The 17959-nt window shown below is 49.9% G+C and overlaps 1 protein-coding gene across 1 annotated transcript; it reads right to left on the bottom strand.

The window, feature by feature from the left end:
• Positions 1-10072: 10072 nt before the first annotated feature.
• On the bottom strand, positions 10073-14471 carry LOC107151090 (chymotrypsinogen B). Its single transcript, XM_015496332.2, has 7 exons — positions 14327-14471; positions 12961-13064; positions 12791-12870; positions 12615-12693; positions 12226-12406; positions 11309-11442; positions 10073-10298 (listed from the first exon to the last, which is right to left on the bottom strand). The coding sequence occupies exons 1-7, from the start codon at positions 14376-14378 to the stop codon at positions 10137-10139; spliced, it is 792 nt and encodes a 263-aa protein (XP_015351818.1). The 5' UTR covers positions 14379-14471; the 3' UTR covers positions 10073-10136.
• Between the last annotated feature and the right edge of the window lie 3488 nt (positions 14472-17959).

Raw genomic sequence — 17959 nt, 5'->3', positions numbered from 1 at the left:
TGTGAGACAGCCTCATTAAGTTGCTGAGGGCCTCACTAAGTTGCTGAGACTGGCCTCAAACTTGTAATTCTCCTGCCTCAGCCTCCCGAGTTTCTGGGATTACAGGCAGGTACCACAGGCACCTGGCAGCCCTAAACATTTTTAGCCTAGAAGACAGCAAGAAAGATGTACCCAAAAGGCATCAAGATGACATGAACAAATAGAAAATAAAAAGTGACAAATCTAAAATTGAACAATACCAGCTGGGCATGGTGGTCCACGCCATGTAGTTCTACCTACTGAGGCGGGAGGATCCCTTGAGCTCACCAGCAAAGCAAGACCCCACCTCAAAACAAAACACCACAACCACCAAAGACCCAACTGAATCATATTAAACTGTCAAATAAAAAGACTAAGCCATATGCACTACAAGAGTCACACTTTCAATATAAAGACAGATGAGCGGGAAGCAGGTAGGGAAAACATGCCATACAACCTGGAAACATTGAGCCTGGTGATTCAACTCAGGCAAAGTGAAATTCCAGACCTATAACCAGAGATAAAGGGTCGTTACAATAAGGGGTCAATTCAGGAAGATGTAAGTGAGCACGTGCCTGATAAAAAGCTTCAGTGTAGACAAAGCAGAAATGGGATGGCAAAACCCCAAGCGTTGGAAAGCTACTACCCTCTAAGCAATTGACACAACAAAAATTCGATGCAGAAGAATGAACAGCACTACTTGTACTCTATCAGACTCAGACTTGAGCTTGCCTCAGAATCACCTGGAAGGTTTGTTAAAACTTCATTTCTGAATCCCTAGGTCTGGGTGCAACCTAAGAATTTGCATTAGTAGTATGTTCGCGGGGGCTTCTGCTGTATTTGGTGGAGGACTCCCACACCTCGAGAGCCCCACAGTGATCAAGTCCCCTGCTTCTCTCCTGAAGCAGCTCCTGCCTCATAAGGTCTGCCATGTAGCCTGGGCCCCATCAAGTTAACAGGTGAGAGCAATGAATGGGAAGATCCGTTCCCGAGGCACATGCAGGAGGAAGCATCTGAGGAGGCAGAGGAGGGGTGTCACAGAAGGCCAGATTTTTTTTTTTTATTGAGGCAATCTCACCTGCCAGTCACCTGTCTCTGGTTTCTTTTGATTGTGAGATTGAGTGGTCCCGTGCATGTCTTTGGCCCCGGGTTGCCACATTCTTAAGCATCTGCATAATTCCACCTTGCCTGCCTCGTGCTCGTTAGGGTAATTGCATCCACTAGCCCATTAGCCCAGGCTCCCAGCACCCATGTTGCCCTCTGCACCCTGCTCTGCAGCCGCATCTCCCACCATCACCTTGGCCTGTGCAGGAGGACATCCAAAAAGCTCTTAGCCATACAGGTGGCCCCTCACCAGCACATTCCTTCCTGCCTTTCCATCAGACGTGGTACAGCCACTCCACCATGCTCACCACTGAGCTGTTAACCCCTCTTCCACCACCTGCAGCAATCCTGGCATTTCAACCTCACTTAGTGTGCTCCGTTGCTTTGTCCACGCTTCTAGGAGTCGTTTGGCAGCACAGGGGCAACCTCTGGGGTCCCCAGCGAGGTGTTAAATCCTATGTCCCAAAATAGCGTTCCCAAACAAGTGAACTCTCCCTCATCCAGTTTAAGAGCTTGCCCCTGTGACCCAGTACTCGCACCGGGTTCAAATCATCCACTCCTCGACACCAACAGCACCCGTGGACCAGTCCTGCAGCTCCCTCTGGTAATAGTCCCTCTCCTCTCTCCCCAGCCCTGAACCCCATCACGGCCAGCAGCAGAGGTGGGGGCAGACTGGGGCTGGGTGTCTTCTGGAGGGAAGGCTGTGGATCACCTTCCGAGGAGCGGGGAGGGCCAGCTCCTGATGGGGAAGAGGAGGCCACCTCCATGAACTCAAGGATTCGGAGTTCACGATATTGGGGTGCATCAACCCAGAAGTCTGCTTGGCATATGCCAGGCTCTGCCCTGGGCATAGCTGACCCTTCTCAGTTGAGGTTAAGCCTCTCACGTGTGCAACTGTTCTTACAAATAAATCCCATCCACAGCTTTAGCTCTGAATGGGATTTATTTGTAAGCTTCGGTGCTCCCGGAGGCTCCCAGCTCCCATACATGGTTATAATTATAATTATAGCCTATTAATCACTCAGCTTTTTTATTTTTCCAAAGTCTTTGTGTGTTTAGCAACCATTACCTGATTTCACCATCCTTAGGGTTATTCTGGGCCCCTGTATTTCCCAGGCTCCTGATTACATAGAACCTGCTGATGAATTCTCTTCCACTAGAATACCAGGCAGTTCAGGCTATCTGTGCTCCCCCCACGAGCAGTAAGGGGGTCCTCAGTGTGGGCAGGTTGCCAACAACCCTAGCAGCTGCTTTCTGCCCCAGCTCGCAGCTCCTACAGCCAATCAGGAACTCCCCAGGACGCAGCTCTGAGACCAAGAGGAGTAGGGAAGGACGTGTATCAGGGAGTGCCCCGGGAGCCTTACCTGTGTCAGGGAAGCCGCATGAGCAGAGTTGAGCCTCAGCAGTGTCCCAACTTAGAGTGAAGCGACTAGGCCTTTAAATGCCCCGCTGACCAATCAGGACAAGGCTCTTGAGTCCAGGATGGGTCTCTGAAAACTGAGATTAGATCAGGTGAGACTCCTGATTACACTCAGGACTTTTTGCTTAACTGTGCTTTTCAGTTTAATACCTAATTGGAAAACTTTTAGGTCTATTTGAAATAATTTGGGTAGATGATTCTACTTTTTCAACTGCAAATCTTATTACTCTTTAAATACAGATCAAGTATTTCTGACAAAAAGCTTCTGAAGGGAGATGTGTTGTAAATGCAAATTATATATTGGATTTCAAAGACTGCATAAAATGTAAAATACATCACTAATAATTTTAAAATGTTGACTACGTGCTGAAATGATAAATTCTTGATATATTGGGTAAATATATTATTGAAATTAATACACCTTTTTTTGTGTTTGTTTGTTTTGGAAAACAGCGCTGGGTTAGAAGAGAGAAGCAAACCTGGCTTGCAATTTTCATATTGGCCACCAGGGGACGACCTTATCCCAGGACTGTCCTTTCCAGATTCCCAGAAGGTTCACGCAGGTTGGTTGACAAGAGGCAGGTTATGAGCAAGTGAAAAAGTAACTCCACTCGTGTTACGTGTTACCTCCCGTTCATTTGTATCTGAATGGTTTTTGATATAATATATCTCCTTTGTTCCCTGTGTTTAAGAGTAGTTCTTTCCCACTGAGCTGGGAGTTTCCTTAAAACATTAAACTTTTTTTTTTGGCGGTGCAGCCATAGAACCCACAACTTCATGCATGCCAGGAAGCCCTCTACCACAGAATCATGCCCCAGTCCCCAATCCCTGGCCCCCTTAATATTTTAGATAGTTTATTTCAATTTCTACTTCTCTGCCTAGCCTTTCTCCTTTTGCTTTTCTCATTTCACATGTTTCTTTTCCAAATCAAGCTCAGAACTGGCTCTCTTTCATTGCCCTTAGTAATTAAATTGTACACATAACTGTAGCTGTAACATCCCCCCATCAGGACAGCTACTGTTCCACAGAGGAGGATACTTGGACAAACACTACAAGAGAAATGCAGGACCAGCCCAGCTCTCTTGCTGGTATAGAGCGCTGCTGCCTCCACGCGAACAACTTAAAGGGACTTTGGAGGGAGTCACAGAGAACCACAGGAGAAGGATCTGGGAGAGGAAGGCAGGATGTGACCTGTGGTGGTGCTCATGGCCAGGGGCAGGAGGCTGCTGGGTGAGCGGTGAGATGATGGAACAGAAATGAACGGTGAGAAAGCTGCTCTGCGCCTCCCCAGCTCCAGCGCCTTGTGTCAGTGGGTGCTGCCCCAAGCTTGCCTCTGACGGCTAATCCAGGGGCCCACGGGGAAAGGGTTTCTGTGCCAGTGAGGAGCAGGAGGACCGGCAGACCATATCCTTGGCCCCATCCCGTGAGCACAAAATGCAGACTGAAGAAGATTCTCCGTGGGATAAGAAGTGGTTAGTGGCTTTCTGATGCCTGGGCTCTCCAAACTCGGGCTCACCCACAGCTTTCCACAGCCTCAGCCAAGGGATTGACACCGCTAGAGATTTTGGCCTCTTTCCAAAGACCTTATGGGAATAAGTAAAATCACAAGATGTCTGAGAAGCTCGGCTACTTCAAAAGAAAATCCATAAATTGGGATTACAGATTCCCTTAGAAACACAGATACGAGGGGGGAAATGAACCCACATTTAAAACAGGCATAATCAATACTAAACAAGATAAAATGTTAGTGGTATCAAGTATGAAAAAGACAGTGGCACACGCCTGTAATCCCAGCAGCTCACAAGTCTGAGGCAGGAGGATAGCAAGTTTGAGGTCAGCTTCATCCACTTAGTAAGACCCTAAGCAATTAAGTGAGACTCTGTCTCAAAATAAAAAATAAAAAGGGCTGGGGATGTGACTCAGTGGCTAGGCACACCTGGATTAAATCCCAGGTGCCAAAAAACAAAAAGGAAAGAAAGAAGCCCCAGGGCTGGAGGTTGAGCTCAGCGGCAGAGTGTTTCACTTAGCACATGCAAGGCCCTGGGCTCCATCCCTGCGGCACAGTGTGGAATGAAAAAACAGGACAAAATTATAGGCATGAAGACTGGTGATTGAAGTAAGAAATAGAAGAGATTTTTTTGTTTTGTTTTGAGTTACTAGGGTTTGAACCCAGGGGCACTGTACTCCTGAGCTACATCCCCAACTCTCTTTAAAATTATATTTTATTTTGAGACAGGGTCTCATTAAGTTGCCAAGGCTCACCTGGAATTTACAATCCTCCTGCCTCGAATTTCCAAACTGCTGGGATTACAGGTGTATGCCACCACACCAGGCTTTTTGTTTCTCTTTCTGCTTCTTCTGGGAGAGTTAATTGACCTTATAGTCTATTCATTTATGAACTGTATTCATTTTACTATTGATTCCATCTGTTATGTTGTTGCAGGACACGGTGGCACACACCGATAATCCCAGCACCCAGGAGGCTGAGACAGGAGGGTCACAAGTTTGAGGACAGTCTTAGCAACTTAGTGAGACCCTGTCTCAAAATAAAAAATGATTTTTAAAAGGGCTGGGGATGTAGCTCAGTGGTAGAGTGGCCCTGGGATCAAACCCCAGTACTAAAAAAAAAAAAAAAAAAAAAAAAGATATCATTTTCCAGTTGAAGACAGATGGAGATAAATTCCTCAGATTGAAGACAAAATTGAAAAAAAAAACCAAAAAACTTTGTTTGAAAAAACTCAAGGGCACTGCTGGATGATTCCACTTATGTCAAGTTCCAGAGCTGTCAAAACTGAACTATGGGGGCTGGGTTTCTGGCTCAGTGGTAGAGCACTTGCCTAGCACACATGAGGCACTGGGTTTGATCCCCAGTACCACATAAAAAGACTAAACAAAATAAAGATGATATGTCCATCTACAACTAAAATATATACATATATACTCATATATATATATATATATATATTTTTTTTTTTTAAAAACAGTGATTAAAAAAAAACTCTAGGGGTGGGAGCTGAGGACGCAGAGGGCACATGGGGTCTTCTGGTTTATTTCTGGACCTAATTGCAATGTAAATGTCTTTCAAATTGTGGAAAGTCATTGAATTGCACACTTCTGAGCCATGCACCTATGTTATTCTTCAATAAAGTACACACTAAAGCTGGAGACCATGTACTACAAAGTACCTCAAGAATTAAAAATGAAATCATAATAGAAATAAAAATAGTATTGAATACATTTCAAGGGCTGGGGCTGTAGCTCAGTGGTAGAGCGCTTGCCTAGCATGTGTGAGGCACTAGGTTCAATCCTTAGCACCATATAAATATAAATAAATAAAATAAAGGTATAAAAAAATATAATAATATTATTTTTAAAAATTTAAGAATGACACCAAAGCAGCACAGCCAGAAATATATTAGGAAAGAAAAAAGGCTGAACATGAATGAGCTGACTATCCAAATTAAAATGTTTTAAAAATCACACATGAATAAACATGAAGAAATTAGTAAGCCAGCATCACCCGATACCAAAGCCTGATAAAACATCACAAGAAAGAAAAGTTAATGCCAACATCCCTCATAAATATGAATGCAGAAATCTTCAATAAGATACCAGCAAACCGAATCCAAAAATAAATTAAAAAGATTATATACTATGACCAAGAGGAATTTATCCCAAGCATGCAAGGGTGATTCAACATGAGAAAATCAATCAGTGTAATATACCACGTTAATAGAATGCAGGGGGAAAAAAATCACATGATCATCTCAATTGATGCAGAAAATAACTTGGAGAAAATCCAACATTATTTCATAATAATAATAAAATAAAAAAGGCATTTAGAAAAGCAGGAATAGAAGGGAACTTCTTTAACACGATAAAGGGCACTTGTTAAAAAAGAAATACCCTGGGGGCTGGGGTTGTGGCTCAGTGGAGAGCACTTATCCTAGCGTGTGTGAGGCACTGGATTCGATTCTCAGCACCACATAGAAATAAATAAAGGCCCATCAGTTACTAATAAAAATATTTAAAGAAAAAAGAAAATATGCCAGATGTGGTGGCACCTACCTGTAGCCTGTAATCCCAGTGGCTTGGGAGGCTGAGGCAGGAGGATCACAAGTTCAAAGCCAGCCCCAGCAATTTAGCATAATCCTGTTCCTAATAAATAAAAAGGGGGTAGGGGGACTGGGGATGTGGTTCAGTGGTTCAGTGGCCCTGGGTTGAATCCCTGGTACCAAAATGAATAAATAAATCCCCACAGAGAACATCATGCTCAGTGGTGAAGGGCTGGGCCACAGCCCAGTAGCAGAGCCTGGCCTGGCTTGCACGAGGTCCTGAATTCCATCCCAGCCCTGCAGACATAGTAATGAACTTCAGTGGTTCTGAGGTCCTAGGAGAAAAACTCCTATTTTATATCACCCGAATCCCTGATGAGGTAGAATTGATCTGAAGATGCTAGTGCCAATCACAGGTTTTCAGAAGCATAAAGAGGTCTCTGTGAAGGAAGATGAAACCATACAGAGTTCCCTATCACCTCTAGAAGTTTTATCATATAGTGCCCAGAACTCAATTAAAAAAAAAAATAGCTCTACATGTGGATCAGAGCATGTGCAAACCTCAAGAGAACAACAAGGAAGCAGACCCACAGGACACGTGGATAAGACTGAAGTATCAGCCAAACTCAGGGATGCATGCCTGTAATTGGAGCGGCTCTGGAGGCTGAGGCAAGAGAATCACAAGTTCAAAGCCAGCCTCAGCAATGGAGAGGTGCTAAGCAACTCAAAAAGACCCTGTCTCTAAATAAAATACAAAATAGGGCTGAGGATGTGGCTCAGTGGCCAAGGACCCCTGAACTCAATCCCTGGTACCTCCACAACCCCTCCCCGCCAAAAGACTGAAATTTCAGCAGAGAACTCAGAAGTGTTTTAGAAGACTCAAAAGGAAATTTTAAAGAGAAAGCTACAGTAACTGGGCTGGGGAGATAGCTCAGTTGGTAGAGTGTTTGCCTTGCATGCACAAGGCCCTGGGTTCAATCTCCAGCAATTAAAAAAAAAAGAAAAGAAAGCTACAGTAACGAACATTATTAGCTAAATGATTGGGTTTAAGAGATGAAGGAAAAATTAGTACAGTGGAAAAAAATCCAATCTGAAATAGGAATGAAAAATACAAAACACAACAAAAGAGTCACCTGGGAGAGAGAGAAAAGTCTAGCAGAGGTTTGTTAGTTTCCTGAGATTGTTACAACAAATGACCCCAAACCGAGAGGCTTTGAACAACAGAGATTCATTCCCTCACAGTTCTGGGGGCTGGGAGTCCATCGTGAATCCCACTGTGCTGAAGTTAAGGTGTTAACAGGGCCACACTCCCACCTGTCACCTCTCCAGCTTCTGGTGGTTGCAACACGCCAGTCTCCACCCCTTCGCGTCCCCGTTCCTCCAAGTACAATCTCCTGTGGCTCTCTCGGGACACTTGTAATTGGACTCAGGACCCACTTGGATAATCCAGAAACACTTCTCACATGGAGATTTGCGACACATTCACGTATGCAGAGGCCCCTTTTCCTCATGAGACAGCAGGCATGACGTCATACGTCATTGGGTGGCCGTGACTCAGCCTGTTACAATGTGTATGACTACCGTTCCTGAAGATGGAGGGAAGGGGCAAAAGCAGTATTTGGAAAGATGACAGCTGAGAAATTTCCAAAACGGTTTTTTGATCCACAATTTCAAGAGTCTCCAAGAACCCCAAGCAGGATAAATTGAACGAAAAACCCCAAATCATGGTAAAACTGCTGAAACCAAATCTACAGTCTTAAAAGCATCTAAAGAAAAATTATAAAAACCCTTTAAAAAAGGATGCTAATTCACAAAAATCGGGGGGCACTAGAGAAGAATAGCATTACCTTTGATTAGGTAGAGGGAAGGGAAGGGAGGGGAGGGGAGGGGATGTGGGGACAGGAAAGATAGTAGAATGAACCAGACATTATTACTGTATGTATCTATGTGACTGCATGACCAATGTGATTCTGCAACATATGCACTCAGAAAAATGAGAAATTATATCCCATCTATCTATGATAAGTCAAATTGCATAAATGCATTCTACTGTCACGTATAACTAATTAAAACAAATAAAAAAGTTAAAATGGTTAAAAAAAAAACAGGAACAATAAAGACCGCAGGCACTGACAGGAGCTGGGGTACCTTGTCATGGTGAGGCAGCAACAAAGGACCCTGTGGACCCCGATAAACATCTGGAGAGCTACTGGAGAAGCTCTGCTGGCCGAAGAAGGGACCCTGTGAGCTTCAATAGGCTATTACAATGGATCACAATCCTCAAGCGTGTCTAGATCCCCAAGTTCATGATTCTAAAATACAAAAACAAAACCAATTGTATCACCGTTGGAGGAGGGTGGGGAACAAAATCGCTATCTTAAAAACTGGTAAAGGACACAGTAGACCTGGTGACACATTCCTGTAATCCCAGTGGCTCAGGAGGCTGAGGCAGGAGGATTGCAAATTCAAAGTCAGCCTCAGCAACTTAGCGAGGGCTTAAGCAACTTAAGGAGAGCCTGTCTCAAAATAAAAAATTTTAAAAAAGACTTTAACTCAGTGGTGCTTAAAAAAGTCATAAAGAGCAGGTGTCGTGGTGCACACCTGAAACCCCAGCTACCTCAAGGCAGGAGAATCACAAATTTGAGGACTCCTGGACAACTTAGAGAGAACATGTCTCAAAGTTTTTGAAAAGACTACAGATACAGTTCCATGGTAGGGTGCCTGCCTAGCCTGTGTGAGGCCCTGGGTTCAATTCACAGCAACACACACACACACACACACACACACACAATGGTAAAGGGAAAGGTAAAATTTTGCCCTGTGTGTTCTATGTGAATAGTGTCACTGGGACTTAAGTGATATACTGGGGAGGTATCTTCATGGAAATATACTCCAGGTAATAATGAGGAGAAATGTTGACAAGGGACACCACCAATCTGCATCTCCTTAAAGAACTGATGGCATTGGGCTTCACGGTTGGCTAACCTCACAGAGAGAGAGAGAGAGAGAGAGAGAGCGAGCCAGTCCTTCCACCGCCTGAGGAAAGAGCCAGCTCTGCTACAGCCGTGCGAAGGGTTACGCGGAGGGCGATCAGACCTCTAGGACAGCAGAGCCAACACTCAGTGCTGTCCTAGCTAGCAGCAGGGTGTGTGTGCAGTGTGTGCCGAGGCCGGGGTCTGAAGGGACACTGGGTAGGGAGAGGCTGTGGGCAGAGAAAGTGGCTGGAGCCTTGGCAGAGGCAGAAGGGCTGCTGCCTTCCAGAAAGCTCCACGGGTCCAGCTGGCTCCAGGAGGCAGGGCTTGAGGCTGACCTGCAGTGGAGTCCGGAGCAGGGAGGAGATAAAGACCTCAGCTTCCTGAGGAGAAGGGGTTGCCAGGACACCTGCGCTGGATAGGGAACAGGAATGCCATCCCTTGGGGGGCAACATGGACAACCCCATTCCCATGTTCCCTGGGTCACAGAAAGACACACATGGTCAGTGTTTCTGATTAGATCAATTTATTGGAAATCACTGGAGTGAGAACGGCCAGAACCATGGTTCAGTTGGCCGCCAGGATCTCCTGAACCCAGGGCATGAGCGCAGTGACGCGGGCATACACAGCAGGGGTGGAGGTGGAGCAGGTGCCGCTGCCCCAGGACACGATGCCCACCAGAGTCCAGGCTCCATTCTTCTGGCAGACCAGAGGGCCCCCAGAGTCGCCCTGGAGGAGAGAGAAGGAACTTGTCTCCAAGCCTGACAGGGGTGCCTGGCTATGGGAGACCAACCTTGTACATGACTGAGTCACACTCCCCGGCTGGGTGCTGAGGCGCTCAGTCACAGAAATGTGGCAGAGCTTTCCCCACCCTTCTTGGGTGCGAAGGTCGGTGTCTCGTGCATGGGTGTGTCTTGCTACAGCCCCATGGGTGAAGCTAGGCTCACCTGTTCCTTTGTAATATAACCCCTTGCCCTGTTTAGGATAGAATCTTCCATGGAAGTGCCTTGTGTGTGTCCCCTTCTCTTACTGTGCCCTTGGGTGTGGCCTACCCAGGTGTCCGTCAACCTGCTGACAGTGGACATCATGAAGATAGACTCAGCCCCCTGAAACCTGACCCCTTGCCTCATTTGAATAGCTTCTCCTCAATAAAAGGGGTCAGCGCGTGCTCTCGCTCTCTCTCTCTTCCTGCGGACCCTTAAGGTCGGAGGAGCCGTCACAGCGACCCCAAAGAGAAAGGTAATTATGTCTCTTGTGTGGTTCTTTTGCGCAGCCCAGTTAGCCCAGTTTACCTGTAGTGACCCCTGAGCCTTTTAGTTGTGAGAACAGAAACCCAGCACCTGGCCCACTGGAACCCAGGGAGTGGGCAGGGAAACGACTTTTGTGGGCACAGTGATCATGACCAAACTGCGCACATCTGGACTGATGGCAGTCCAGCTCTGCTCCTGGAGGAGCCTGGCCATTGTCTGAAGCCAGCTGGCTCCTCCAGCTCACAGAGCCCAAGTAGGGACTGGATTCCTGTGGGCAGCACAGCACCAGGCCTGGCCAGGGGACCCTCCTTGGGCATCTTTTAGCATCAGTCTGGCCTTCTGGTGAGCACTGGGGAAGGTGAGGGTAAGCAGAGAAGGGCAGAGGGGAGTGGGCAGCTCGGGCCTCTGGGGAGAGAGGAGAGCTGTGGCCCTCCTGGCCTAACCAGGTCTGGGCTCTGTCAGGGAGTGGACAGCACCGAGTGGCCGTACCATGCAGGAGGAGACGCCGCTGGCCCCAGCACAGATCATCACATCAGTGATCTTGCTGCCCCAGGACTTCTTGCAGTCAGCAGTGGACACCAGAGGCAGGACTGCCTGCTGCAGCTTGTCAGGGGTCTTGTTGGCTGCAGAGACAAGAGAAGGCAGAGTTAGGGACCCTCAGCCCCACCAGCCACGGAGAGCGGGGGACCAGGAAAGTTCCTGATCCTTAAAATCAGCTGTGGGCACAGCGCCTGTCAGGTCCAAACTGTCCAGCCCTGGGGCCTCTGCTCGGCAGCCACTGTGGGCAGGCAGCATGAGGGGCCCCTTCTTCCTTCCCAGGGAAGGAGTAGACTTCCTTGAAGGGGACACCTGCAACCTGCCACTCTCAGAGAGGGCCAGGAAGCACCTCCCTCCTCCCCTCCTTGGCCGCTTCTGTCTGGCAGCAGAACTGGGGACTCTGGAGGGAGAAAATCGAGTGATAAGCTGAGAGGTGGCTGGGGGCAGGTGAGCCAGGCTTCCTTCTCAGGACTCTGAACAAACCTGGGCATTGAACTCCTAGCCATACGGGGGAACTGGACACTCCCTGCCTGAGCCAGACAGACGCCCACACTGGACACGTCCCCTGTGGGTCCCACACGGGCCTGTGAGGCCTCCCTACTTGTGCCTAGGTTTAGGGGCTTTCTGATCAAGCATATCACTATTTCACCCTTTTACCTTCATTTTTATTTGCATTTGGTCGATCTTAAATTTTTAACTCATTTGGACATTTTATAGATTTTTAATAAAGGAATGGGAAGATTTACGAATGTTGGGATTTAGACAAAAAAAAAAAAAAAGCCAGATAAGGCCCAGCTGGAGACTCCCACTGGTCAGGCAGCCCCAATGTCAGGGACAGCACCTGCTGGGCAAAGGCACGTCACACTTACCATTGTACTTGGTCTTGCCCCAGCCGGTGGTGACACACTGTGTCCCAGCAGGGAAATTGTCATTAGCGTCAGGCAGGCACACAGCAGACACAGTCTGGGAGAAGCGGGCAGGCGTGGCCAGCTTCAGCAGGGTGATGTCATTGCGGACAGTCAGCAGGCTGAACTTGGGGTTCTTGAAAACCTGTGGGCGAGGACCAGACAGGTGAGGCCTGCTCAGGGTCTGCGGGTTTCCAGGAGACAGGCTTTTTCCAGTGGCCCTTCAGGACAGCAGACCCACAGGAGCCAGGAAAAAGGATTCTGGGGCCATCCCAGCCCCACCGCGTTCCCTTCCTGTGCCAGCTCCCCTGCACCTGAGTTGGGCCCCTGCCCTGTCCAGCAGGCCTGTGTACCTTTGCGATCTTGATGACCTGGATGTTCTCCTTATTAGAGCCCTGGTCAAACTCTCCAGCCACCACCAGGTCGGTTGTCCTAAGCAATGAGACATGGAGGGTTGAGGACAGGGAGTGGGCTCTGTGCCCTACCTCACCCTGCTGGTAGCAGAATCCCGAGGCTGCCCAGTGCTCACTTGACTCCGCAGTGGGCAGCGGTGACCACCCAGTTCTCGCTGATGAGGGAACCCCCGCAGAAGTGGAAGCCGGTTTTGTCCTGGTGAGGAAGAAGATGAGAGTCACTACTCCCACCTGGGCTGCAGCCTGTACCCCCAGCCCGGCCAGCACCCCAGAGTGCCCCTCTCACCTGCAGGGACACCTGCCAGGGCCAGGAACCAGGGATAGCATCCTCTCCGTTGACGATCCTCGACAGGCCACTCAGCACGGGGTGGATGGCAGGTACCCCGCAGCCTGAGGGGGCCATAAGGGAGCCAGGTGAAGGGCTTTAGCTGGGATTCAATCTGACCTAAACTGCCCATTTTGCAGAATTCCTGATTCCTACTTCAACCCCCGAGTCCAGCTCAGGACCCCACAGAACAGTACCACCTCCTCTGGAAAATTCCCCTAGCTTCCCTCCAACCTCCTGGCTCAAGAGTCCCCCACCCACAGGCTGCCAATCTCAGTCATGCTTCCAGGGATGCAGATGGACATGGCTGTCCCCACCCAGACCTGCCCTGCCAGAAGGAAAAAATGGGCTGGGCCATCAGACTGCCTGGGCTCCACCTCTAGGTCCCCCTTCTTCTCTGTAGACCTTAGACCAGTCAAGGCTGCATTCCAAAATCAGTTTTCTCAGCTGTTAAATGGAGAGAACAATTCAGCTTCCCAGGTCAAAGCTTTGCTGTTAGATTGTTGGGAGCAGGGGATGTCATACCCCCTACTTGAGAGGCTTAGGCAGGAAGATTGCAAGTTTGAGGCCAGCCTCTGCAACTTAACAAGACCCTGACTCAAAAAATAAAAAGGACTGGGCATGTAGCTCAATGGTAGAGCAACCCTGGGTTCATTCCTCAATAAAACAAAGAAATAAATAAAAACATCTTAGCAGGGTGCTGAGCTAAGTGGTGCACAGCTATAATCCCAGCCACTTGGAAGGCCAAGGCAGGAGATTGCTTAGAGCCTAGCAGTTTAGGGGCAGCCTCAAGAGAAAACCAAAACCTTCCAAAAATAAAATAAAAACAATTAACAAAAGAAGATGTAATACCTGAAGCAAACCTACAAAAAGGTAAGAACTGCTAAATCCTGACAGTAGAGATGGGGATGCCATTTTCTTTTTATCATCTCTTTTCTTCCTCTTTAATAGAAAACACAATGCTCAGCACGTGCCCAGCATGATAAATACGAACACTGTGTGGACGCCAGGGAGGTCTGCAGCCCTCACCCCGCCCACAGCACCCCAGCTGAGCCCCTTCTGGGCCACAGACCGTGGCTGGGTGTAGGTTTGTCTTTTCCCCTACTGAGCAGGGTGGGAGGGCTCAGAAAGTCCCCAAAGACCCCTTTCCTCCCTGCAGGTGCCTGTGTCCTGCTCCTGGGGACAGGGAATGGGGCTCAGCCCTGGCTCAGGGTCATGCCCCTCTGGTTCCTCCAATGGGACCCCACTGCAGGGTCCACAAAGGGCTCAGGAACCTCCTCCCTGGCCTCCTCCCAGGCCTGGCCGGTTACTGGGTCCCAACACTCACCGAAGGCAGTCCCCAGGAGGGCGAAGAAGGAGAGAAGCCACAGGGAGGCCATCGTGCTTCAGTCAGGGAAGGTGCCGCCTGCCTGCCCTGGAGCCCCTTTTATGTCGCTGAGGATCTCAAGCCGAGGCCAGTCCCTCTGGCCCTGCCCAACCAGGGAGGCCTAGGAGCCACGCTCCCTGTTATCCAGGGTCCTTGGGCGATAAGTGGGGGCCCAGCTTTCCCACTCCTGGCTCTCATCCTGGAACACCCTGGGAAGAGGACAGCTGCTCCATTCCAAAGCCACCTGCGAGCCTCAGCAACACCCGGCACCCCAGGCGCTGAGGGCAAGGCAGTGCCAGGCAGGCGCTCAGCCCCTCAGAGCCAGCTCATGCAGACTTTGACAGAGCAGGGGACTCCGTCACTCCCAGTGCCACCGATGGGCTTCCCAGCTCCTAATTAAATGCAATCCCATCACAAGGTTCAAAGAAGCCTGACCGGGTAGCCCGGAGGCCCTCAGGATCTCTCCTGCTGCTGGCCCAGGACTATAAACATGGACTTCAGGTTCTCGGTGAAGAGTGTTTCAACGGTGGACACTCAGGGAAAAGCAAAAGGTTGCATGGACACTTGGAATTATCTAGGGGGTTCACCTGTGCCCAGTCCCACCCACAGTCCCCGTGTGGAGAGGACTGAGAATGAATAGCAGAAACTGGTCCAAGCGAGCAGGACAGTGTCACTGGTCTTTGTAAAGTCAAAGTGTGGATTTGAACTTGAATCAATTTTGGAGTTGTGTGTTCTCCGTCACGGAGGCCAGTCACAATGCTTAGCATCTGGTTGAAGTGGAACCAGGCCATGAGGGTCCTGCAGGCCCCGGCCCGTGTCTGTGTGGCCCACAGTCCCAGCCTAACTGACACCCAGGCTTTTCTACACCCTAACCACCTGTGGGGCAGCCCAGGGGTGCGGCTCAGTGTCAGCCCTGACTTTGAGCATAAGGAATTCATATAACCCAGGTCCCAGGCCTGGGTTATTTATTGAAATATTAATATTTGAGGGGGGGGGTTCCCCGTCACTCATTCCAAGTAGATGGCCCACACATTTGTATTTTCCTTCTCCCAGGGACTTTACCAGAGCAGCAAGCCGCAAACAGCCCAGTTAGGTCGACTGTGAGAGCTAACCTCACTGTGAACTTGAAAACAGGAGACATCTGTCCTGGGAAGGCTCCAGGACGAGGGAGGGGGACAAGCCTTGAACCAGCCTTTGGGGGATCCAAACTGGAAGTGTGGAGCCCCAGGGGGGGTCACAGGGCTGCAGCCAGCCACCACCTCATCTTACTTCCCTGGTGATGTCCTTATGCAACCGTGGTTTGGAACAGCAGAGGCTGGGTTTGAATAACAACCAGGCTTGTACCTTGCTTGTGGTGTTGGCTGCACTTAGAGCCACTGCACTTTAAGACACTGATCTGTGGCTTCGCCATATATAAATACTTCAATAATAATTATTTATTAATGGAAAGGACAGTTGGGATATGACTCCTCAGAGGCAGGACCTGAATGGAGGGGTTCCTTCATCTACAGAGGCTAGACTCTAGTCAGGTGTCCAGGTTCCAGTGTCTTGGAAGTGCCAGTATTAAGGGACCCATGTCCAGTGCCCCACAGACCCCTCCAATGTCCCAATGCCAGGCAGGCCTGTTACTTCAGCACAACACCCACTCAAGGCCAAACCCAAGGAAGTTGCTGGGTACAGTCGTATCCGAGATCAAGGCCTCCTATTTTTACAAAGCACTTCCCCCAAACCCAGGATGCCTTGGAGAGCCCTACCTGTGGACACCATTCCCTGTGAGAACATGGATCTCCTGAGTACCTCTCTGTAACTGAACTTCTCCCGGCCTTGCTTACTAGAGGCCACATGGGACAGGGCAATAGTGCAGACTGGGTAGGGCTTCCTGAAATCCCTGGGGCTGGTGGACCCAACCCATGAGCAGGGAATTGCTTCTCCCTAGGAATTTGCAGGAGTGGAGATGGATGCGCTCCAGGAGCCTGTAAGAGGCATAGCTCCAAGCCAGACAAGGAGGGAAGAGTCAGAAATTCTAGGGTAAAAGTGGAACCCAGGAAAATACTCTTTACTGAAAACTTGAGAGACTAAAGATCCATCAATCATCCATTGACTGATGGCTGCTTGTTTGTTGTTAAGCAACAGCCAAGGCAGAGCCATGGCCTGAGGGGAGGTGAGATTGATGTTCTGCTCCACAGTTTTCACGGTCCCTAGCTGATAGCACTCTGCCACCAATGCCTGTGTCTTCCCTGTGCATTAGCACCCAGCAGGGGAGGGGAAAGGGCATGGTGGTACTTCCTTGGGAGGTTCCCCTGGATCAGGCCTGAAAGTGGCACACTTTAGGGACCCACATTCCATTGGCTAAGCTCTGCCACATGACTGCATCTGACCCAAGGGACACTGGCCATGGCAGTGGTCTAGCTGGGTGTGGAGGAGCGAGAGACCATTCATTTTGGAAGCTGTTGGCACTCTGGGAGTGGGAGCTGGCGTCCACTTAGCAGCACATGCACTGGGGATGCTGAGAGCTGGCAGGCAGAGAGGAAGTCAGCGGAAACACGGGGTTGCACACAGCACGAGAGGGGACTGTCTTCCAAGTGAGCTGCAGTGGGACCTGCTAGCCTGAGGGGGCACAATGCACCTTTCATGCAGAAAACATTCCCCTCCACCACACCTGGAGCGGGATGAACCCTGGTGGGGAGAGTTTGGGCAAAGAAGCGCTCTTAAATTGCTCCACACGGGGATTGTGGGGTCAACTACTGGCTCTGTGAGAAACGTCCTAATCTCTGGGGTAAACAGTTCCCAAATTCTATGCCCTTTAGAAGTGCCAGTACTAACGGACCCATGCCCAGTGCCCCACAGTCCTCTCCAATGTCCCAATGCCAGGCAGGCCTGTTACTCCAGCAGGGAAATTTCACGAAGGTGACCCTCAGAATGGGGCAAGGGTTCCAAAGCCTCTATTCGCTATTGAAGGAAAAGGTGGACAATCAGTGGCATGACTTGAATGGTGGCGAAGCCCACATAACAGCAACTTTGCCATCTTAGCCATTTGTAAGTGAACAGTCCAGTGCAGGAGGCCCATTCCCAAGAAGGCCATCAGACGTCCACATCAAGATGCAGAGGTGACTTCCCAGACCACAGCGCACGCACAGGGACGCCCTTAACAAAAAGGGAGAAGCTGCTGCCCCCCTGGACCCCTGGGTGAGCTTCAGAAGCGTGGTGACAGGAGCAGGATGAAAGGAGGACCGCGCACGACCATGTCACCTGAAGTTCCAGAGCCCATGGACAGAGTCCAGCATTCTGCCCTCCCACCCCGGGGTGGGAGGAAGGAAGGAGGAGGAAGGAGGCGACAGGGCCCGGGCACCAGGGACGACTCCTCCTCTGCCACCTCTGGCCGGGCTGTGGTCCCGGAGTGGCGCGGACCTCGGACCCCCGCGCAGCCTCCGACGCGCCCCTAACTCCTGGCTTTCCGGGGCTTCTGGGTCTCGGGGGGGGTAGGCGTCGCGAGCGCAGGGCGGGGCCGGTTGCAGGGTCCCCCAAGCCGGAGTCCCGCACCTGCGCCCCGACCCCGACCCCTGCAGCTGCGCGGGTTCCCACGGCCGGCGCCGG

The sequence above is a fragment of the Marmota marmota genome, unplaced genomic scaffold (assembly GCF_001458135.2).
Source record: "Marmota marmota marmota unplaced genomic scaffold, marMar, whole genome shotgun sequence".
Lineage (NCBI taxonomy): Eukaryota > Metazoa > Chordata > Mammalia > Rodentia > Sciuridae > Marmota > Marmota marmota.
Note: the sequence above shows the minus strand (reverse complement) of the source record. Positions and strands in the feature narration are given on the sequence as shown.

What these genes read in the sequence shown, in the direction of transcription:
- LOC107151090 (XM_015496332.2), bottom strand. Translation starts at nt 14,378, where the DNA reads ATGGCCTCCCTGTGGCTTCTCTCCTTCTTCGCCCTCCTGGGGACTGCC. An exon ending in CCTGGCAGGTGTCCCTGCAG is followed by an intron (nt 12,871 to 12,960) that starts GTGAGAGGGGCA and finishes CTTCCTCACCAG; the next exon opens with GACAAAACCGGCTTCCACTT. An exon ending in GCTGCCCACTGCGGAGTCAA is followed by an intron (nt 12,694 to 12,790) that starts GTGAGCACTGGG and finishes CTCATTGCTTAG; the next exon opens with GACAACCGACCTGGTGGTGG.